At 53.4% G+C, this 21,193-nt stretch overlaps 8 protein-coding genes across 8 annotated transcripts; 3 read left to right on the top strand and 5 right to left on the bottom strand.

The window, feature by feature from the left end:
* The first annotated feature begins 100 nt into the window (after positions 1-100).
* BJX67DRAFT_368274 (L-rhamnonate dehydratase) lies at positions 101-2,214 on the top strand. The gene is made up of 3 exons (XM_071030615.1): positions 101-619; positions 690-912; positions 991-2,214. The coding sequence occupies exons 1-3, from the start codon at positions 530-532 to the stop codon at positions 1,962-1,964; spliced, it is 1,287 nt and encodes a 428-aa protein (XP_070880579.1). The 5' UTR covers positions 101-529; the 3' UTR covers positions 1,965-2,214.
* A 118-nt stretch (positions 2,215-2,332) lies between these two features.
* On the bottom strand, positions 2,333-3,049 carry BJX67DRAFT_368273 (uncharacterized protein). Its single transcript, XM_071030614.1, has one exon. It carries the CDS (start codon positions 2,641-2,643, stop codon positions 2,344-2,346), a length of 300 nt encoding a protein of 99 aa, XP_070880578.1. The 5' UTR covers positions 2,644-3,049; the 3' UTR covers positions 2,333-2,343.
* Positions 3,050-7,300: 4,251 nt separating this feature from the next.
* Positions 7,301-8,467, bottom strand: BJX67DRAFT_375908 (uncharacterized protein; the record flags this gene model as incomplete). Its single annotated transcript, XM_071031769.1, has 2 exons — positions 7,301-7,728; positions 7,783-8,467. 2 exons carry the CDS (start codon positions 8,465-8,467, stop codon positions 7,301-7,303), a joined length of 1,113 nt encoding a protein of 370 aa, XP_070880577.1.
* Positions 8,468-9,281: 814 nt separating this feature from the next.
* Positions 9,282-10,842, top strand: BJX67DRAFT_334747 (zinc-dependent alcohol dehydrogenase). Its single transcript, XM_071027567.1, has 4 exons — positions 9,282-9,521; positions 9,573-9,621; positions 9,677-9,833; positions 9,893-10,842. Exons 1-4 carry the CDS (start codon positions 9,397-9,399, stop codon positions 10,663-10,665), a joined length of 1,104 nt encoding a protein of 367 aa, XP_070880576.1. The 5' UTR covers positions 9,282-9,396; the 3' UTR covers positions 10,666-10,842.
* Positions 10,843-11,018: 176 nt separating this feature from the next.
* BJX67DRAFT_375906 (uncharacterized protein) lies at positions 11,019-12,630 on the bottom strand (the record flags this gene model as incomplete). Its single annotated transcript, XM_071031768.1, has 2 exons — positions 11,019-12,107; positions 12,187-12,630. The coding sequence occupies 2 exons, from the start codon at positions 12,628-12,630 to the stop codon at positions 11,019-11,021; spliced, it is 1,533 nt and encodes a 510-aa protein (XP_070880575.1).
* Positions 12,631-13,444: 814 nt separating this feature from the next.
* BJX67DRAFT_334719 (uncharacterized protein) lies at positions 13,445-17,878 on the bottom strand. Its single transcript, XM_071027565.1, has 2 exons — positions 17,031-17,878; positions 13,445-16,972 (listed from the first exon to the last, which is right to left on the bottom strand). Exons 1-2 carry the CDS (start codon positions 17,316-17,318, stop codon positions 13,535-13,537), a joined length of 3,726 nt encoding a protein of 1,241 aa, XP_070880574.1. The 5' UTR covers positions 17,319-17,878; the 3' UTR covers positions 13,445-13,534.
* Position 17,879: 1 nt separating this feature from the next.
* BJX67DRAFT_334722 (mitochondrial 37S ribosomal protein mS29) lies at positions 17,880-19,801 on the bottom strand. Its single transcript, XM_071027566.1, has 2 exons — positions 19,055-19,801; positions 17,880-18,998 (listed from the first exon to the last, which is right to left on the bottom strand). Exons 1-2 carry the CDS (start codon positions 19,686-19,688, stop codon positions 18,127-18,129), a joined length of 1,506 nt encoding a protein of 501 aa, XP_070880573.1. The 5' UTR covers positions 19,689-19,801; the 3' UTR covers positions 17,880-18,126.
* A 95-nt stretch (positions 19,802-19,896) lies between these two features.
* On the top strand, positions 19,897-20,902 carry BJX67DRAFT_334682 (ribosome biogenesis protein RRS1). The gene is made up of 2 exons (XM_071027563.1): positions 19,897-20,102; positions 20,161-20,902. The coding sequence occupies exons 1-2, from the start codon at positions 20,047-20,049 to the stop codon at positions 20,759-20,761; spliced, it is 657 nt and encodes a 218-aa protein (XP_070880572.1). The 5' UTR covers positions 19,897-20,046; the 3' UTR covers positions 20,762-20,902.
* Positions 20,903-21,193: the final 291 nt, after the last annotated feature.

Below are 21,193 nucleotides of genomic sequence, written 5' to 3'. Positions count from 1 at the left end.
TCGTAGTATTGCGCATGTGCACCACTAGCCCCATCACGTGGTTGGTTTCGGGGCGCCCGACTTTTCGAACGAGGCCACCTCACCTGTAACCTGGCAGGCCTCCACAAGGAAGAGATACCTTGTTCAGTGGGTTCGCCCTGAATTACGAAGTCATGGACACAGAGAAGCCTCGGAAGAGACTCCCCGTGACTGGTGGCCAGGCTCTGAGGATTGAGCACAGGACAGGACAGGACAGGACAGCTTGCAGGTCCTGGGCAAATATTCCCGGCACTGAGGGCCGAATGACAGCCGACTGGCTGCTTTTTCCCAGGTTTCTGGTCGTTGATCTCGGGGGAGCAATGCCCCGAGCCTAGGACTTTCTCCGAAGACTGCCACACCCTGCCCCTCTGTCCCAAGAAAAGCGAGGGCGTCCAAATATCACCCTTCGCCCTCCTCGGCTGGCTTCCACTTTATCCCATTTCCCTGTCGAATACAATCCGCTCTCTCCAATAGACGACTGTTGCTTTTGACTTATTCTGTTGTCGTTGCCATGGGCTCTACTACTGCAACATTTCCCCGCATCAAAGCGGTTCACACCTTTGTCATCGACGGTGTTGGGTCTGGTGGTGACTACCACAATGTAGGCCATACCTTTTACCCCCCTTATTCGTGTTTCATGCGCTGTACGCGGGACTTACGCATTCCCGTAGGTCAAAGGTGGCCACTGGCTAATCGACAGCGACATCTCCACCCCCATGACCCGATGGGCACAATATCGCGGATCACGGACGTCCTGGGGTATCAACGTGTTGGGATCCTTTTTCGTGGAGATTGAGGCGACCGATGGAACTAAGGGTTTTGCCACTGGGTTTGGCGGCCCTCCCGCTTGTTGGCTGACGCACCAGCACTTTGAGCGCTTTTTGATCGGTGCGGGTACGTTGTATCACGCTTGCAGTTGTATTCGAAGCAGAACTTGGACGCATGCCTTATACTAACAAATCCATGTGGCAGATCCCCGCGATGTTAACGAACTCTTTGAGAAAATGTACCGTGGATCTATGTTCTACGGTAGAAAAGGTCTCCCTACTGCTGTCATCTCGGTGATCGACCTGGCTCTCTGGGATCTGGTTGGCAAAATCCGCAACGAGCCAGTCTACAAACTCATTGGCGGGGCCACCCGCTCTCGACTCGATTTCTATTGCACAGGGCCCCAACCCGCATCCGCCAAGGCGATGGGATTCTCTGGCGCCAAAGTGGCTCTGCCTCACGGGCCCGATGAGGGTGTCGAGGGGTTGCTCAAGAACATCGAGTATCTCCGCAAGCAGCGTGAAAGTGTTGGCCCAAACTTTCCCCTGCGTGTGGACTGCTACATGTCTCTGACCGTGCCCTACACTATTGAACTGGTCAAGCGATGTGAGGCTGAGGGCCTTCACATCGACTGGTGGGAGGAGTGCCTCAGTCCCGACGACTTTGACGGCCACGCCCTGCTCAAGAGAGCGCACCCCACAGTCAAGTTCACTACCGGCGAGCATGAGTACTCCCGCTTCGGATTCCGAAAGCTTGTGGAAGGTCGTAACATCGACATCATCCAGCCCGACGTCATGTGGCTCGGAGGCTTGACCGAACTCCTCAAGGTCTCCGCCCTGGCAGCAGCATATGACATCCCCGTTGTCCCCCACGCTTCCGGACCTTACTCCTACCACTTTGTCGTCTCGCAGCCCAACACCCCCTTCCAAGAATACCTTGCCAACTCCCCCGACGGAAGGACTGTTGAGCCTGTCTTTGGTAATCTGTTTGTGAACGAGCCCATACCTTCTCAGGGGTACCTTGATGTTTCCATCTTGGATAAGCCTGGCTTCGGATTGGAGCTGAACCCTGCCGCACCCTTGATCTCTGCTGCGTCTATCTTGACCCCTGCGCCCCAGAAGAGCCTGGCTCCACCCACGGAAGGGAGCACAGCCGAAACGAATGGCACACCTCCCTGAGATTCTTGCATTCCAACGAATTGATTTTGCCATAATACTTGTATATAGCAGCTTGTGTTTCTTTTCTACATTTCTTGGGCTTGATAGACGGAATATTAAGATCCTTTTTCACTGCCTTCTTGCTCTCCAGGTCTATCGTGGCTCCCGTTTTCGGGACCTGATGACACGCTAACTGGTGGGGCGCGCGGGGGTTCTCGGGCTATCAATCGCACGAGATCGCTCTGGCGTTCCTCCACCAATTATCACCAATTACATCAACTTTGTGCATTTCTCGCACCCAAGAGTACTCCAACAGTAGACTTGCCGAGATAAAACAAAGTGCATTCATTATTCTTCCGCTTCCAAGTCAGAGGGCATCAACGGGCTCTACCAAGGTATATCAAAGAGAGAAACAAAAAAAAAAAACAAGTCTATCCAGCCAATGACAGACACAGAACAAACCTGACCAAACGCCCCTCAGCATTCCACGGCCTGCCTGTGCCAAGTCCGCCCGAATCAAACCGTCTCTTCCACCGACAGAGCTCTGCTTCACGGGCCGACCTTTCCTCAGAGTTGCAGGGGGAGCACCGCTTGAACAAGGGTGCCTTGGCTTGGGATCTGCATAACAGTCAGCCAGATCCCACCGGGCCTTCTTGCAACCAGACCATAATCCCTTCCTAAGGCTGGCCCTGGCCACCATGATAACCGACCAATACCATCGTATTACTCCACTGTAAGTTGAATTAGTGGGAGGCTAAGGACGTATCGATAGGTATGAGGCGACCCAAGCTTCGCGTGGCACTTACCGGCCTAACTTCCAGACATGCACCAGAGGACACTATGTCGCCCACCGCAGCACCAAGGGTAGTCACCTCGCTGACCGTAGTGACGAGGTCCGCTCATTGATCTCTCCTCTCAAGATACTCTCTGCTGTTGATATAATTGACCAATTCCTTGTCGAAGGCTTCTATTTCAGTTGGAGTGATAAACCGGTATTCCAGCACAACAATATTCATCCAATCGCAGCCGTATATATTTCGCGTATCGGACTCCACTCGCTGCCTGATCTCTGGTAAGCGATAGTCAATGGTAATCGGAGACAGGCCTAAGCTGGTCGCAAGAGTTTGCGTGTCGCGGAAGACTCCGGCCCGACTAGAACCGGGGGGGGGGGTGCGGCACAAAATAACAGAACACTACAAGTTCAGCATGGGGTGCGGCACAAAATAACAGAACACTACAAGTTCAGCATTCGTATGTGGCGTTGAGCTTTGGATGGGGAAGGGAGGTCCACGGGTTAGGTGCCCACTGAGGGAGTTATTCCAGCCGAAATAGACAGCGACGGCTACTCTGCGTCTTTGAGACCGTCGAAGCCGTCGGTAGCGAGAAAAACGAGAGACGACTGAGCAACCGAAACCATGAATGTATTACGGGGGAGTTAGGGCTTTGCCGGGGGGGGAGGGGGTTCAGATGCCCAGCAAAAGCCATTATCGTCACCCTATCCACATATGTTTGACCTACTTGAGTGTAAAGGGAGCTCCATAGCAGATGACGACGAGTAGGGAGCGGTTGCAGATCCGGGTCCTTGCGGTACATGGAACCCCTTCCCTCTAGGCCATAAAAGCGATTAACCTCCAGGTGCCGCAAGAAAATGAGGCTATCAATACTTGCTGGGCTCAAATTGAGTGGAATGGACCACTGCCGCCCCGGCACTTCTCTTTGGCAGCAATTCTTGAGATTGCTGCAGTACTTCTTCTCCGCGGATGGGTTGTAACTCTGTAAAGGATCATACAGTGGCATCAAGGGTTCATTATTCTCGCAGGGAATTTCTAGACTTACCACAGCAGAGGCGTTCTGGACCTCATACTTTGCTAACTTGGCATGAATCCCTGGTCCGAAGGGGACTCAGAAGCTCCAAAGCAGTGGTGCTGCAAGCTTATGCAAGGCCGGGTACTCTTCTACCGGCGCTACGGGTCTGCCGACGGGAGGACGATTCCTTTTCTCCGCCTATTTATCATCAATCACCTCATGTACCTCGAGCGCTTCCAAAAAGCGCAACAGCAAGAACCCCAACCACGGCACAATCGTAGCTCCATAGATCCGACTTTTCCACAGTCAACGGGCAAGGAATGACAATTCCGGCGCAAGACCTCAACTCAAGTAGCAAGACCACGTCCGTATATCCTCTCCACTGCTCGGGATAGAATACGGCACAGCGTCCGCGAGATCTATGAGCAATTTCTTCCCGGCGTTAGTACCCAGGACCTCCCTACGCTATACATCTTCCGCAGACGCCGGTGCGCTCCTGGTCCACAGTAATAAAAGGTCATGGTAAAGGCGATGTTTCCTACTGACAGCACCGCGATACCTGATTGGCATTGCAATGCTCGTTCATTGAATGTCTGGCATTCAGACATAGCTGGTGAGCAGTATTCCCATATTGTTCTACAAGCCTTGCTCATTGTCGCTGTTTTCATATTGGGGGCGGCAACAACATTATTTGTACCCTCTCTACTTGTCTGCCCTCTTCTCTGCACTTAGCCGAGCGTGGGGAAAGATGCTAATATGTTCTGATGCAGTTCTGGAATAAACTGGGGTAGAAGAACGAGAAAGCAAGAGATACGTGTTATCAACTAGCGGAAAAGACGCTGTCTGGGTCTCGAACGAATTGTGATTCAAAAAACAGGCGAAAGGAGGGAAACATGCGATGCAGTCTATGTATGAAAAACGCGAAGGAAAACAAAATCAAGGCAGTCTATCTGTTAAAACAAAGCAATAGAATCTAGAATACAAGGCAATATAGACGCGGAAGAACAATACTTCCACCAAGCACCAAGTTTCCATGTTTATCCAACGACAATTCGCACCTCCGGGCAAGGGCTCCCAAGATATCGGTTAGTGATAATTCTCCTGGCTCCTTGTCCTGGACGGAATGTTCATCTGTGGCCAGTGTGCTCCGCCGTGCATGACAGCCGTTCCCCTGCCAGAGATTAGCCAATCGAGGGAAAAGGAGGAGAAATGTTAGACATCATAAATGGCAGCACTCACGGGTTTTCAAGGATGATAACCCTATAGGCTGCCTGGAAGCGGTCCTTTATCGCCTCGCAAAGGTACATGTGTTGGGCAAACTCACCAAACACGAAAATTTTCTGCTCCTGTTAGCTCACTCTTCCCTCCAAGTTTGCTCAAATCGAGCATGTAGAGCGCCGATATTGACTCTGGACTCCTGACTCCCAGCGTGCACTCTTAATTTCTCCTGGGTCTCCGCAATGCGTTGTTCCAAAAAATCACAGATACCGCGAATGACCTCGTCGAAGTGCCCGTGAAGCTCGTTACTAAACAAGATTTAGAAGAGCACCAGCAGCTCGCAAGGCAGCCCGCCTACCTTGAGAGCAAGTAATTTAGAGGAACCTCATTGTGTGGTGGTAGTCTCGATGCCAGCGGCAAATTGTACGATTGCTGCTCATGTTCTGAACCGAATGCTCGCTTGGCCCTCTCAAATGCTTCCCGAAAGGAGTGCCCGCGGCCATGTGTGCCATAGGCCAGTCTCCAATGACAGTTGTCGTGCCATAAAACCGCTGTTGGAAGCCATTGTTCACGGCAGTACTACCGAGCGCTCTCACTTTTCAAAGTCCAGATATTAGCTCCACTGCTCCACTGCTCCACCACCGTAGGCGGGGAACCGCTACAAGCAGAAGTACTGTAGAGAACCGGCACTTACCGGTACCGGGACAAATAAGCTCAAAGTCAATCTCGTCGCCGCACTTATCAATCTGAAACGAGGCGATATTCTGCAGCCCAGTTAACTACGCTCGCGATGAACTTGCGAAGGAAGACGTACGACACCGTTTCCACCGCAATTGCAGGTAAGCACTACCTCGGTTTGCTATTCACCAAGTCAATAAGACTCCGAAACCCAGCGGAGAGCCTTCCATGAGAAACTTACACCTCCAGAAAGAGCCGTAAACTCATCCGGATGATCTATAATTGCCGCAGCAATTCCAGCATCTGATTCACGAAGAATCTGGATGTGGTCTTGCAAACCCCTTGATGTGAACCTTGCCTCGCACGCAAGCGGCAATAGCTCCTCCTTTGCTAAGTCGTGCAAATGATCCGGTATTATAAAACGGAATTGCAAAAATGAATGCCCTCCTGGAGAACCCTCAGGGACTGATTACCGGAATCAGTCTACCAGAATCTCCCGAAATTGTTCGCTCGCGTGATGATATCCAAATAGTTGTATGAGAAGATCCTCTGCAATCCTTTCTATTACCTTGACGAGGCATATATTCCCGATCTACGAGAACAACCTACATTCCAATTCCCACCAGCTGGTTGGGCAAAATATCTCAATTTTCTGTTCCAGAATATGATTTTTGGTACGATGCCTATCAAGCGTGCGGATGGCTTTGCCTAATTATTCGCAGATCGTCGAGATGAAGCCCGGCAGCTTATGCTTCGGTGTCTTCATGGAGAAGAATGGCGCTCGTCACGCTATCGGTATACTCTTACCACTGCCACTTCAGGGCCACTGCTCAAGAAATACTCGTTGGTCGATTGTTGAATGATCCCATTCTGCGCCTGTTACTCAAGAATAGTCGTCCAACCGACAGTGAGCCGAAAGGCCCAGCTCCACTTTATAGCATGGCGGATGAGTTGTGTATCGGGATGAACCTCACGACAAAGGATATGCAGTTTCGCCATTTGAAGACTCTCCCTTTCTACGACAGCCACTCCAATATTATGGAACTTGCCCCTGCCAGTAATACCGCTGAATTGCAAGGAGCCTTGCCGACAAGAAGGGCCGGGCGAGTTCCAAGGGAGTCGAAGATGAAAAGACCCCGGCTATCAGTTGTCGCTTCGTGATTCTGATCCTCCGCCCAGCGTTCGGTTACCTGACGGTCGAAACTAACCATCACAAGAGGCCTCGGCGGGATGAAGATGAAAAAATTCACTGCTGGGCGTCTGTTGTGTTAACAAAAACTGAGGCGCCTCTGGAAGGTGGGGTATTCTCCAATCTTCCGGAGGAGGTGCGAAAAGAGTACGAAGACAAATGCTGAGGGTTCACTGAATACTACGATAACCAGACAAATCTAACCCTTTCATCGGCATAGAATTGGGAGCGCGGGGCGAGATGCCTAGGACTGGTCCGGTCTCTACCCTCGGTTGGACGTCGCGGGATAGGAAATTCCTGTCGATTTCCTCGCTCAATTGATTCACCTCCAGCTGGGAAATCGTGCGCTTTCATCGCTCTTTCACTTCCCAGCAATCTTTGCTATTACTTCCCCTGCATCTACCCTGTCAGCTACTAGTCACTCTTCGAATCGCGGCCATATGATTTGCAACAAGAGAATATAAAGTCATAAGTTCACTTTGTAGGCTTCTACAGCGACTTCTCCCCAAACACGCGCCCTTTGCCTGCCGTTGAGGCCGTTTCGCTCCAAGATCTCCTCTGTAACTCGTCTCCAGCGGTCCCAGGTGACCCGATTTCCACCTCCACCCACATTGCAGACAGGCCAGTCCGAGCCAAACATCACTCTCCCTGGCCCAAAGGTATCAAAAATGGTACCCACCCATGGCTGAAGTCTCTCGACCAGAAGATGAACGTCAGGCTCGGCTTCTGAAGAAAGAGGTGGGAGTTCAGAGAAGGAGCCTGAAAGTTTCATATATGTCGTTGGATACTGGGCCATGGCTCTGATTTGGGCCTGCCATTGCAGGAAATCGGGATGGGTGGTGATCGATTCGCGTGAAGTGTATGGAAGGCGAAGGTTGGGTTTACACAGGTGGTCTTTGATGGGTTAGCTTCTTGAGATGGGAAGCTGGAAGGAAACCTAGTACGTACCTATCACAACAGTGACTTTATCATTCTCATCATCGACGGTTTCGTAAACCGCCCGCAGCATTTCGACCGCCTCTTCCAGCTGCCAAAGGCCCCCCTGACGAGCATCCACGCCAAGATCAAATGTGAGACCTTGTCTCCCCAGCCACTTCAGACCTTCGATGAACGCAGGTTTTAGCATCACTCCGGGCGGCTTATCCTGCAGCAGATATCGCACGCCCCGGACTTTCCGCCATACCTCGTCCAATTTCACCCTCTCCCTGACCAGCCTCATATACTTCGCCAGAGCCTCCGGTCCCCCCGGCACAGGCGCCCAGGGGATGATCCCCAAACAGAGACCGCTGTCTTCAGCTCTGTGACCCTCCCCAGGGATTGGCTCTCCGCTAGCAATTCGTGCAAGGAAGGAAACTTCATCTAGAGCGTGACCCCATCCGTATACCCCGGACTTCGTCTTGGATGCGGACTCTTCGACCGAGGAGAGCCGGTCCGTTTCGACAAATATAAAGCCGCGCAGATATGTGGGCTGCGGGTTCTCCGCGGGCAGGACGGACCTCGTCGCCTCTCGATATTCATCTACCGAATGCTGCAAGCCAAGGGGTCCTGGGGTTTGGGGGTTATACCAGGCTAGCGTGCGGACATGCGATTCGGGAAAGAGGTGCATGTGGGAGTCCACGATCGGAATAGACATGTCGATGGGAATTCTGAATAATACCCACGTACAAGAGAATTCAATTCCAGCATCTTGAGGAACGGCGGGCAGCTCAAGCTCAGGATATAAAGCCGTGCTGTCGGGGGTAAATTCTTGCTGATAATTAACCGTCGGGTGTTTTTAAACCGAAATAACGAGCATGTCCGGAGGAGGATAAATTTCTCGGGAGTTACTGAGTTCTTAAAACGAATGGATCGGTCATGGCCCAGAAAAATGCAGGCCCAGGGTCCTCAAGCAGCGAAGTATAAAACAGAAGGCTTGGTGATTGCTTCTCTTCTTCACCCCGCGTCGCCTCTCCACTGCACCTGCCTGTCCCCAGACAAGACCAGACCAGAGCCAATCGCCCCTCGTCAATTGTCGGTTCTGGTGTTACAAAAAGTTCCGCATTACGAAGCTAAAGCTCGAATGAGAGCCATTCCAGGCACAGCTCCCGCAACCGAGGCTGTTGCACGTCACGCCTTCCTGAATCGAATCTCCTCGGTTGCAGCCAGCAGTGCTCAGTCGACAGGGTGCTCGAACCGACGTACCCAATAATGTGACAGCCATTGCCTGAGGACCACCCTGTCGACTGAGTGCCTTTTTCGCAACCCCTCCTTTGTACCCTCGTTCAGCCAAGCTCGCGGCGTCTCAGAATCGAAGGACTCAAGCACTCCACTGTTTCCTTGGATCCAGGCCATTTCCCCTCACCCCCCAGTTTCCTCCTCCTTCGGGCATCGGATTGATTGGCGTGACACTGCCTTGAAGGATGGCCGGAGATATAAAAAGAGGGGTGTAAATCCCTTCCGCTGGAAGCCCCTTGGTCCCATTAGCTTCTTCTTCTTCTTCTTCTTCTTCTTCTTCTTCTTCGTTTTCTTCATCCCAAAGTGTACATCGTGCAGTGTATCTTCTGTTTTTACTATTCTTTCGAGATGGCGACCCCCGATATCCCCAAGAAGCAGAAAGCCGTCATCTACGACAATCCGGGCACGGTCTCGACGAAACTCGTCGAACTCGATGTACCTGAGCCTGGTGCCAATGAAGTCTTGGTTAATCTGTGGGAAAACTGCCTTCTGTACCAAACGCTCGGAGCTAATACCTTGTGCAGTACTCACTCTGGCGTGTGCCACTCAGATTTCGGCGTCATGACCAACTCGGTATGGGATACCACAAGCATCGAATCCCGTGAATTTGTGGTCTAATCAGTTACAGTGGAAAATGCTACCATATCCTACCCAACCAGGACAGGTCGGCGGCCATGAAGGTGTCGGAAAAGTGGTAAAGCTGGGGGCAGGCGCGGAATCATCAGGCTTGAAGGTCGGAGATAGAGTCGGAATCAAGTGGCTTTCCAGTGCCTGTGGGCAATGTGGTAAGTACGCTCTTCGGAAGGGCCTTTAGGTACCACAAGCTTACGTCAATGGACCCAAGCTCCATGTCAGGACGGTGCGGATGGCCTATGCTTCAACCAGAAGATTTCCGGATACTATACTCCGGGCACATTTCAGCAATACGTTTTGGGCCCCGCTCACTACGTCACCCCAATCCCTGACGGCCTACCTTCAGACGAAGCGGCCCCTCTCCTGTGCGCCGGTGTAACAGTGTACGCCGCCCTCAAGCGTAGCAAGGCACAGCCTGGTCAGTGGATCGTAATCTCCGGCGCCGGCGGCGGCCTCGGCCACTTGGCCGTCCAAATCGCCAGCAAGGGCATGGGTCTGCGAGTGATCGGGGTCGACCACGGCAGCAAGGAGGAACTCGTCAAGGACTCTGGCGCTGAACACTTCGTCGACATTACCAAGTTCCCCGTCGACGACAAATTCGAAGCCATCTCTTCGCACGTCAAGACCCTCACTACGAATGGACTCGGCGCGCACGCCGTAGTTGTCTGCACAGCATCCAACATCGCCTATGCCCAGAGTCTCCTTTTCCTTCGATACAACGGGACAGCAGTCTGCGTCGGCATTCCAGAGAACGAACCCAAGGCCGTCGGGAGCGCATTCCCAGGTATCTTCATCAACAAGCATCTCAACATCACGGGGTCGGCCGTGGGCAACCGAACTGAAGCCATTGAGACGATGGAATTTGCCTCCCGCGGCGTGATCAAGGCGCACTTCCGAACGGAGAAGATGGATGCCCTGACAGATATATTCAAGGAGATGGAGGCGGGTACATTGCAGGGACGTGTGGTGCTCGATCTTTCCTAGTCGTTCAATTTACCTACCTCACTTGCTTTTTCTCCAAAGTTCTAGTCGTCAGCCCCTGCACCGTACGTAATATCAAACAGTCAGAGTTCATGGTGGTGTATCTTGCAACCTTAAATTTGATAGCACTCCCCCACACTTACGATCTATACAGGGTAGCAAGCGCATACCTCAAACCAGTGACAAGAGTGCCTCATGGCGGGCCTCTTCTTGGGTTGTGAGTTACTCTTGTCTTAAGAATAACTATATGCAACTCGCAGGCCCGTGCTAACATACTGGCCTTCCATACTACTATCCCAAATGCTGTGACGCATTCCTAAAACTAGTATCGAGTTAGCCTTAGAGAGAGGCCAGTATCACCGCAGCCTCTTCCCACCTCCTTCACTCTCCGCACCCTCCTGCCCCCCGACAGCCCTTTTTCTCCCTAACCCCCGACTTCCATCTGTGTCCGTCCCCGTCTCTGCAGCCTCCACAGCACCAAGGAGAGCACCCAGTTTCAGGATATAATCCCTTGGTGCCCGGTTCACTTCATTTTTCTGAAGTACTGCCCTCAATCTATCCTTGAATTGATGGAGGTCGCGGCCACTCAAGGAGCCAAGAGCATCGAGGACGAAGTATTTCCCCGTCTCGTCTGTCTTCCCAATGAGCTGGTGGTAGATGTTCCGATTGTCCTCATCTTCGTTCGCAAAGGATGTCTGGCCGTGCCGGTTGTTATCTAGGGCATCTTTATTCCTGTTGCTTATGTCTTCCAGGACGGCCACAAGGGCCTTCGCGGCACCGAGCGTACCATGTGGGCTTCGAGAGAGGATATTCTCGTGGATGTTGTCGACGCTCGCTTGCACGTCTTCCAAGACGCTATCGATGGTGAAATTGTTCGCCCTTATCTCACACCCTGGTTGCCCGTAGTCTAGACAGAACCGGTCGAAATCGGCGAGTAGCTTCCTTGAGCGTTCCAACGCCTTGTCGAAGTAGATAGCCGCACATGCACCGGGGGGCATGGCCTTGCATAGGCTGGCGTAGACGCCATCATCGTGCACGGCAAGCCGGAACAAGGTTGCTTCGAAGTCGCCTTGGACGACGCATTGCTCGGGTGTCCGTCTCCTCGTTGTTCCCCACTCCTCGTCTCCGTCGTCTTCGTCGTCTTCGGCAAGGTCCATACGGAACTCTCCTGGGAGAACGTCCGCGCTAAAAGCGGACAGGATATCTCGCACTCGCTGAGTCCGAGTCATACCACCTTCTGCTTCGGAACGGACGTACGGCCAGTTTAAGAGATCCGCGAGAGTTTCAAGTGTCAATGACCCATGCCCGAGAAGGTGTTCGATTCGTGCAAATGAACGAGCGTGACCCCCGTGAGAGAGTAGGATCCTATGCGGAGGTGGTGAAGGAGGAGGAGAAGAACGAGAAGAAATCGAAACGACCTGGCCGTGAAGCTGATCGAGAAGCCACTACATTGTTGCACGCAAGGCCACGGTTAGCCACACACTTCCACCCCCCGATGGCAAGCTCTGGCTGAGGAAAACTCACAAAGATATGCTGGCAAGCTACATCAGGTCTCCCCCGAAAGGCAGCACAGGAGCACGTATAGGCACTTCCATTCGAACCGGAACGTGAATCCGAGCCAACACAGACACGCACTCGTTCCCCTAGGATAAATTCATACCCCCACCGCGAGGAAGAGCACCACAGCACGTCGAACCCCGTCGTGAGCCCGAGAACCGCCCTCGCCCTGGTCTCAACATCTAGCCCCGACTGCGAGAGGTCGTATGTCAACCCTGACGAACCTACGACAGCGGACATATCCATCATCTGAGGGCGAGAGTCCCGCCTCATCCTCTGGAGGGCTGTGGTCGTGTGTGCTTTCCGTTCGCGTGCCGATGGGTTTCCCTCTGCGTTTGCCTCCGACCCCGAGTTGTCAGGCGGGTCTCCATGAATAGAAAGACTCCGCAACTGCCTCGTGGGCGCGGACATGGCCGCGATATATAAATAGGGAAGGTCTCACGTTGGGCACCTCCTGCTTGCTCGGGTGTTTCTTTCTGGTAGAGTTTGGCTTCTTCCCGAACCATAAAAACATGGGAACGGGATGTGTGTGCCCCAAGTCTGTCGACCTCCGCGGCAGCTCTTTACCGTTTTTCTTCTCTCACCTAGCCTTTTCTCCCCTCTTTCAAAGTACTACCAGCTGAGCTACGATGGTCAAACGCGGCGCAGGAAAAAAGAGGCACAGAAACTCCTGTTGCGATTTCTGGTTCCAGATCCACCGCGCTGTGGAGTGGAGCGGGCTCGAGTGACCGCGCCGCATGACGATACGGTATCTATCCAAACCGTAGGGGGGGATACATATCTGGAGAGGGAGAATTGGTTGGAGATGGAGGATACACAGGGTAGACGCCGCAGCAGGGCGTCTACGAGGCTGTCTAGCGTTGACGCTGGGGGAGGGTGTGTTTGCGAAGCGGTTACCAGCGAGTAGCTGTGGCACAGGCGGCGCTGCTCCTTCCAACGGCTCTTGAAGCCATACCGATCGACGCCGTCATTTAGGTATTTGAGTGAGCTGAGGTACGGATTGGGGCTTGAAAGGAAGAAACGAAACGGTGAGTCCTGTGGCGTTGCGGCTCTGCATCCAGTATCTGGTGGTGTATACCCTGGCCCGGGGGTCTGATCCCTACTTGAGATCCGAGGCGAAGTTACAGCAAAGTTGACATCAATTAAGACCTCGAGATTAACTAAGTTGGCTGTTCTTCCTATCAAAGACCGTAACCGAGTCCATCTATAGCGAACACACCAGACCGCAAAACAATCATATATCGCCAAAGGGTGAGGGGTATTAGAGTATAAGAAAATTCGTTGAGTCATGGCCATGTATACCACATTAAACAGACTATTCCTTCGAAATCGAGGACGAGTGCTGGCGTGCCGCATTCCGCTTTTTGGCCTCCTCCAGCGCCTTGCGCAGCCGCTCCCGATGCTCCGGGTCACCGTCCATTTTCCTCGCTACCACTCCAGTCGTACTAGCAGGTCTAGCCGGATTAGGTAGAGAAACATCATACAGATCACTCGCGGGAATAACATCGGAAGGAACTGGCTGTTCAGGGAAAGGCGTTTTGCCTAGCGTCCTGAGAGCGTCGTTGATACTGTTGGTGATCTTAGCGGGCCCAACACGGACGCTCTGCAGCTTGCTTCGGAGGTTGTCTTGGATTTTGGCGTCCTCTTTCTTCTTTTCTGCCTCCAGTTGGCGGAACACGTCAGGCTCGGAGCTGGAGTAGCGCGCCTCGGCGACGGAGACACTGTAGTCTGCGTTGTTGAGGGCTGAATCGGCCCTGCCGAAGCTGTGGAGGATCGATTCAGAATCCTTCCGCAGAGACGCCACCAGAGCGTACACGGATTTCAGGATCTGTTCAATCTCTGCGTCCGGAAGTCCCGAGGAGCGGATGGCAACCTCATCAACCCGCGCCACCTTCGCGGCAAGATCATCAAGAATACTTTGGTTTTCCCCTAGTCCACGCATGATGGCATCGTCGAACAAGTCCATGAGCTTATTAGCTCGCTCATCGCGGGCACGAGCGGCTTCGAGGATATTCTGTCTTTCCATCTGATCAAACTCAGTGTCTAGTTTCTTTAATGCTGCAGAATCCCCCATAAAAACAAGTGGCCGCCTCTCAGCCTTCTTTCGTCGGCGCTCGCGGTCAAGAGCAATCTCTAGCCGCTTGTGGTGTCTCAACTCCAATCTGTGATGGATCTCGTTCACGATCTTCATCGTATGCGATATACTGTGCTTATCGCCAATATCTTCCCTGTTGCTGTTCTCGCGATCGAGCTGACCGAATGCAGAATCGTAATGGACCCGAAGCGTAGCAATCTCCTGCTCCAGACGCTTGTCGACTACATTGAAGACGTTAGATATAAAATCTTCGAGCTCTCCTCGCTCTTCCTCAAGCTGAGTACGAGCTTCTGATTGACGAAATTCTTCTTCCAGAATGTTAATATCAGCATAACCGATTTCTTTCCCGTTGAACAGCGCATCAATATGGCTTTCCGACTCCGCCTGGCGTTTGATGCGCTCTTTATCCAGGTTCTCTCTGCGAGCCTTACTGGAAGCTTCCCAAGGCTTGAAGGTCTCCCGGACCCAGTTGAAGTCGTCCGTGTACTTTTCTAGGTCTTTTCTAACGGTTGAATGCCACAAGCTCTCAGACTGTTTGTTGACAGGCGACGAAACGACAGTGCGCAAGTCCTCAATAGGGCCTGGGGGCTTGCCTTGCCGGAGCGAAGCTGGTAATGGCGGTGGTGGTGTCATCTGCGGCGGCCTTTGCCGATAACTAACGCTTTTTTCTCTAATCAAGCCGACAAATGTCTCATCCAGGTCATTCTGCACCGAGGCCCCAGAGCTGGATCTTTTCCGGTTAGCTTCGACTGGTGCGTCGGCCATAACGCGTCCACTTTCTGCAGACGCCTGCCGCAAAGCTGAATATGCTTGATATGCTGGGCGGTCAAAATGGAGCTTATCAGAACCCCGTTGGGGTCCTTCAGTGTAACGGAAGGGAGTGTAAATTCGCTGCGGCGGATGCGTCGTGAGAGGAGACAGTGTATTCCTAGGGGCCTCGTTCATCATCGGCGGCACCGAAGTCGAGCGCAGCGCGTGCGCAGCAATGGCATGGCTCGCGCTATACTTATGGCCACTAGGGTTCGATGCGGATCTCTGTAGTAGTGGGGGCTTGGGAGTATGAAGCCGAGGAAGTATTGGACGCCCTCCTGGACTGTAACCACCATCTCCTGCACTGTCCGCACCAATAGATTGGCCAAAATAGCCCTCTTCCGTCTCCACGGGTATGAGTCCCGCGCTGTCGGGAGGAGGGCGTTTCTCTTCGGCCTCCTTCGCTAAGGTTTGAGGCTGCGGAGCACCTGATTGCTGCGGTCCTTCCGCTACGCTCTTGGGTTCATGCTCAATACTGTAAAGAATCTCCCGAAGTTTGGTTTCCTTTGCCATAAACGCCGTGAAGATGTTGAAGCGTTCTTGGTCCGAGTCCGCGACGGCTTCCTTCCGCAACATCGCCACATAGCGTTCCATAGAGGACTGTGACCAAGAATCCAGATCCTCATAGCGGTCTACCGGCTTAGATTGCGGCCTGGGGTTCTCGGTTTTCCTCACAGGTTCGTTGGGAGAACCCTTTGTGCTACCCGACACCGCCACTGATATCTCCTTTGCGGAAACCCCATGCTCAGGCTGTTTTGCCGGTGGAGTTCCAACAGGGCTTGGGCTTCGTCGAGAAGATACCGATTCCGGTCCAACTTTGGGGCTCTGATGCACGGTCGATGGTTTATTCTCTGTCGATAAAGGCTTATTCCAAGCTTCGATAAGACCGTCGATACTCTCGGAGTTGGCAACAGCAGATACAGTGCTATAATCCGACCCGGCACTGTCAACCCTAGTTGGGTGAACGGGAGGTTGGAAATCCTGCTGAGTGCCCGGGCTGATAGGAGATTGGATTGGCTGTGGCTGGGACTGAGACTGCGGTGTTCCCGCATTTACTGTATAGTTTGCGAACGCCGAATTTGACGGTGGGGGAGTGGAGGGACGATTGTTCAGTGCCACGCCTGAGGTGCTAGCCTGGTGGCCCGGGAGTGGCTCGTGTATAGCATTTGTTGCTGGCGTCTCCTTTCTCGGCTTGAAAATATCTACATCATCAATCTCTCCTGCGATGGGAGACAGATGCTCCCAATCGGACGGGGCCCCGGCACCCAGGGCGGAAGCGCCAGTTGGGATAATCAACGGACTAGTCTTTGGAGGCACAGGGGGTGCAGATGCTGAGAGAAGCGCAGGTGCCGGAGACTGAGACGCGGGCTTTTCTGGAGGAACGGAGCTAATTTGTTGGGTATGCACTTGTTGCGAGAAACTGGGGCTCGGATGATGAGTTGGTGCGTGAACCGCGGGAGGCGGACTTGATTGGCTCTGGGCGGCGATTGGAGGGTGATATTGGCTTACTGGGCCTGCTGAATACGACGGCGGCGGTGATTGATGCCATATCTGCTGAGGCTGCGGTGGTGTTGGCGGCGGTGGGGGTATAGAGTGCTGATAAGACGGCGCATCAACGACCGGCGCTGGAGCTAGCGGGGGCGGCGGCGGTGGTGGAGGGGGAGGTACGGAGGTGGCAGGTTGCGGATGTACATAAGGCGTATTCGTCGTCCAGTGTTGGTGGTGTTCTCCCGCAGACGCCTGACCCCCATAGGCGGGAGCGCCGATAGAAGGATTGTGAGGATCCGCAGTGCTCACTATAGGGTGCTGGACGCTTGAAGGCTGGCCGGTCGTGCTCGAAGGGCGAGGCTGAAGAGCAAGTCAGTGCCAAAGTAGGAAGAGCCGCTAGCGGCAGCGAAGAACTCACCGGTAGCGGAGGTGGTGCGTAGATAGGATATTGTTTGTTGTTGTAATTTACCCCCCAAATGGCCGTGTTGGCGCCAGCGAAACCAGGTGCAGGAGGTGCGTTTGGGGCCGCATGTCCGGCAGGAGTCCCATAAGCAGGTCCGTGAACACCGCCCGGGTTATACGATGGGGGAGGAGGACTCGCGATGCTGGCGGGCCTCGGCGGAGCAGCCGGAACTCGCCATTCTGGGGCAGGAGGACCGGAGGCTTGATGACGATGAGAACTCGAGTACGGACGCGATCCAGACATCGTCTCTAGACGAGGCGCTTCAGGGCGCAAAAAGCGCTGGCGGTAAATGACAGTTGAGAAGAGCACAAAAACCGTGCGCGAGACGTGAAGGATACCTCAACTAGTGCGGGGAAGATCTGGATTTTTCAGGGACTGAAAAAGAGGAGCTGGCATCTGAAAGGCTTCCCCAGGCGTTATTTAGATTACCAGACACGAAACACAGCCCCTCGACAAGGCTGGCGTACCTTTGAAGAAGGAGAAGAAGGAAGAGTGATGAAAGAAAGCAAAGCGATGAGGAAGAGGCAGTCGAAAGAGGACGGAGGCTGAGCCACCAGGTCACCGAACTACGCTGTCCCGAGCGAAACAGTTCGTATCACTGCCCCCACGAAGCAGATCACCTCCCTTGTCTCGAAGACAATGTTCCCGCTTCGCTATCTCAAGGCTGTGCATTGATACCTTCTGTGCATCTGAGTGTTATCCGAAGAGGTCACTCGGAAGCTGTCTCCGAGTCACGATGCGAGGCCTTGCCACGAGGAACGGTCTGCGAGGCTCGTGAAACGGAACGAAGCGCCCAATATGGCTTCCAGAATTCTGGGATTGATTTCGCTTCTCTCTCAGGGCCGACCTTCTCCTAATCTACTGCAAAGTGTGCATTCTCGCGATCCAAGCAGCGAAGAAACCTAAGGATACCTAGTTTCATTATATGCGTACAGAACACTCGAGAAAATCCAGCAAAAAGTAAAGTACAGGTATAATTCGGAAATCTATCCCATAGCATGAGAGTGAGGCCATAGAAAAGAGCACAATCCCCTGCAACAAGGAGGCGCGTCTACGCAGCCACTCTTACCCGTCTCCCCAATCTCTCAAGCTCACCAATCACACCACCACCAGCCAGCGTCCACTTCTCGCCAACCAGTTCATCATTGATAGTTTCCCGGAGGAGGCCACTGCGCGCAAAATACTCCAGGAAGCCTCGAGCCTCATCACGGGTCACCCCTCCCAGCACTTGATGTTCTAGCATACCTTCCTTCGCGGCTGTAGGTTTTGGAGAACTTAGCGCCTCGAAGACACGCGGGTCGGTCTTACTGTAGGCTTCAGGTTGAGGGAACTCTGGGGACGAGGGGTCCACGCCAGCGTGCCGAGCTGCAACTTGCTTGAGGGCGACGTCGAAGCTGTAGACGGATGGGGGGTTCGTAGTGGTCGAGGTGGCATAGAGAAGAGCTCCTCCGTTGGGTAGAGTGGGTTTGTCTTGACCAGGCTTCAGTAAGGAAAGGAAGTGTCGGACAAATACAAGGTCGTGAGCATGAATAGGCTCAAACTGAGCACTGCGATACTTCGAATGCGTCATCCAGTGGGCGAGTCCGTCAACCGTTACCAGGATAGGAGGGCGGGGAGTGAAATTCTTTTCAAGACCCGGGACAGCAGAGGTCGATGTGAGTTCCAGCCACAGCGCTTGGAAGACAGTCCAGGCGCTCGCGGGATCCTGGACACCAATTTTGGCAAGGTCCTCCAGCGTCATACCAGGTTTAGCAGCGGAGAGGGTAGGGTGATGCTGAGAGACACGAAGCTTAGAAAGCACGGCCTTATTAGCAGCAGCAGTGCGGGAGAGTAAAGCCGCCGTTGCCTCGTTCTGGACGTATAAATGCGGGTTCTCGTCGGAAAGTGGCGCGTAGCTATTGGTAGCAGAAACTAATTCTCCGGCTAGGGTCGTTGTCAGTAATACGGTAAACGGAGCGGCGAAGGGGGGCTATGTTTACCTTCAGGCACCGTGAAGACAACCCACTTCTTGATAAAGCCCATTGCCATGGCCTGGAGCAAATGGACACTCTTCCCTGACTTCCTTTGCCCGCTGATGATTCTTTTGATCACAACTCCCCTGTCTTCACCCTCACCAGAGATGTTCTCGAAAAGCCTGCCCATTTCCAGGGTCTCCCGTCTCAAAACTGTCCCTGGGCGACGGAAGATCGACCAACCCTGCTTCGGCTTGAACGCCTGCACGGCTCTCAACTGATCCAGCATTGGTACAGGGAGGCCGACGACCGTGCCGCGAAGGCGCGAGTCCACCATTGTCTCCTCTGAAAGCTCCGGCATACCCTCAACCTCGAGAGCATTCGGGTTGCTAAGGACGATACGTTTGCGGAGCGCTTTGCGCTCCCCAACGGGTGGAGGACGTGCCCTCTCCGACACTTTCCTCTTCTTCTTGATATTCGCAGACGTGGACCGACGATACCCGACAGCCGAATCCCGCCCTCGAGGTGCCGGGACACGGGCATAAATGGCGGCGGATGTGTGAAATGCTGCTGCTTGGGACACCGCGGTCGGCGACGGTAAAATTGTGCGAGGCGCCTGGCGAAGTAGTGTCAGGCAGCCCCAGCACAACGGTGAAACCATTGTGATGCAGTGCACCGGCACAAAAGCCAGTGTTCCAACCGACAATGGTGATTGGCAGGGGAATGGCGCGAGAAGAGGTCTGCAGGCTGGTCGTTGCAAGATGCGGAGAGAAGTTGGCAGTCGAAGTCGGAGGACAAATTTGGCCGCTCAACCTCAAATTACCAATTTAGGGTTAGTTGTGTCGCCGCTATAAACGGTGGTGGGCCCGTCCACGGGTACTGGCATCACCCCCAAAAGCGGCCACCGAATATGATCCCCAAACTTTTTTTTTCCGTTGTTTTCCCGCCTTATCTTGGGCTAACAGTGACACTTTTCATTTCCTTTCTCGAGATCCTTTGCGCCTCACATAGAACCAGAAATGGCAAATTCAGTCACAGACTCTACGTCCGCCCCCAAGACCAAACCCGACAGACTGTAAGTTGCTCGTTCTCATGTTCAAATCCCACCACATCTACTGACATTGACTCGACAGGCCCATCACCGTCTCAAAACCAACCCCATACACATTCGATCTAGGCCACCTGCTCGCAAATGACCCGAACCCCCTCGAACTCCCCCGCTCCGAACCGCTGAATATATCTCTAAAAGCCACCGCCCGAGACGGCATCCAAAGTCTCCTCAACCAACTACTAACCACCTGCCCAATTTCTTCAACACAACAAGGCGTCCTCCTCACCCTCCCGCCCCCTTCGACAACCCTCCCCCGACACAAGCCATTACCGACCCCCAAGGCCCCGACCAAGTGGGAACTTTTCGCGCGCAAGAAGGGAATCGGCAAGTACAGCAACAAACCCGGTGCCGCACTGGCAGATAAAGAGCGCCGGAAGAAGCTGGTCTATGACGAGGAGTCAGGCGAGTGGGTGCCTCGCTGGGGATATAAGGGCAACAATAAGTCTGATGATGACTGGCTGGTGGAAGTGAAGGAGAAAGACTGGAAGAAGGAGGAAGACGCGGCGGCCAAGGGAAGCTCGATTCGTGGCATGTCCCGTGCTGAAAGAAAGGAGAGGATACGGCGGAACGAAAGGAAAATGAGAGCTAACGAACGGAATGCGCGAAAGTCGGGGGCACGATAAGGAACTATATTGAGCTTACGGAAGGTTTCTTTTCTCTCTCTACGGAGTAGAATTTCCCGGTATGCTGGATATTCTCGGCGTCTGGAGTGGTGTCATAGAGTCTGAGCCTCTGAGGTTGTCCTTTGTTTGGGCTAAAAAGCAATATTACCCTTTTCGGAGAAATCGACTCCTGTCAGTAACGTTCTTGCTGTCACGATGCCGCAATCCGCCAAATACGATACCTAATGATATTTGCGGTCAAAGAAGATCGTCGGCCATATCGGCGCAGATTGGAAAACCAGTCAGGGTATGGCGAAAACCTCGAGACACAACTTGGCTTGCAAATTGAAGGATAAGCCAGGTGCGGAAGGCTCCAAAACACATGCATGTATTCGGATCATGCAAACTCCTAGATCAACGGTACCGTCAAGACTACGGGACGGGTAAGCCACA

The sequence above is a fragment of the Aspergillus lucknowensis genome (assembly GCF_044049455.1).
Source record: "Aspergillus lucknowensis strain CBS 449.75 chromosome Unknown BJX67scaffold_90, whole genome shotgun sequence".
NCBI lineage: Eukaryota > Fungi > Ascomycota > Eurotiomycetes > Eurotiales > Aspergillaceae > Aspergillus > Aspergillus lucknowensis.
Note: the sequence above shows the minus strand (reverse complement) of the source record. Positions and strands in the feature narration are given on the sequence as shown.

Excerpts from the sequence above, each read along its gene's own strand:
- BJX67DRAFT_368274 (XM_071030615.1), top strand. The coding sequence starts at position 530 with ATGGGCTCTACTACTGCAACATTTCCCCGCATCAAAGCGGTTCACACC. Across the intron at positions 620-689 it reads CTGGTGGTGACTACCACAAT|GTCAAAGGTGGCCACTGGCT; the intron begins GTAGGCCATACC and ends GCATTCCCGTAG. Across the intron at positions 913-990 it reads GCGCTTTTTGATCGGTGCGG|ATCCCCGCGATGTTAACGAA; the intron begins GTACGTTGTATC and ends TCCATGTGGCAG.
- BJX67DRAFT_368273 (XM_071030614.1), bottom strand. The coding sequence starts at position 2,643 with ATGGTGGCCAGGGCCAGCCTTAGGAAGGGATTATGGTCTGGTTGCAAG.
- BJX67DRAFT_334747 (XM_071027567.1), top strand. The coding sequence starts at position 9,397 with ATGGCGACCCCCGATATCCCCAAGAAGCAGAAAGCCGTCATCTACGAC. Across the intron at positions 9,522-9,572 it reads AATGAAGTCTTGGTTAATCT|TACTCACTCTGGCGTGTGCC; the intron begins GTGGGAAAACTG and ends TACCTTGTGCAG. Across the intron at positions 9,622-9,676 it reads TCGGCGTCATGACCAACTCG|TGGAAAATGCTACCATATCC; the intron begins GTATGGGATACC and ends AATCAGTTACAG.
- BJX67DRAFT_334719 (XM_071027565.1), bottom strand. The coding sequence starts at position 17,318 with ATGTCTGGATCGCGTCCGTACTCGAGTTCTCATCGTCATCAAGCCTCC. Across the intron at positions 16,973-17,030 it reads ACGCACCACCTCCGCTACCG|CCTCGCCCTTCGAGCACGAC; the intron begins GTGAGTTCTTCG and ends CTTGCTCTTCAG.
- BJX67DRAFT_334722 (XM_071027566.1), bottom strand. The coding sequence starts at position 19,688 with ATGGTTTCACCGTTGTGCTGGGGCTGCCTGACACTACTTCGCCAGGCG. Across the intron at positions 18,999-19,054 it reads TGTCTTCACGGTGCCTGAAG|CCGGAGAATTAGTTTCTGCT; the intron begins GTAAACATAGCC and ends CAACGACCCTAG.
- BJX67DRAFT_334682 (XM_071027563.1), top strand. The coding sequence starts at position 20,047 with ATGGCAAATTCAGTCACAGACTCTACGTCCGCCCCCAAGACCAAACCC. Across the intron at positions 20,103-20,160 it reads AAGACCAAACCCGACAGACT|GCCCATCACCGTCTCAAAAC; the intron begins GTAAGTTGCTCG and ends TTGACTCGACAG.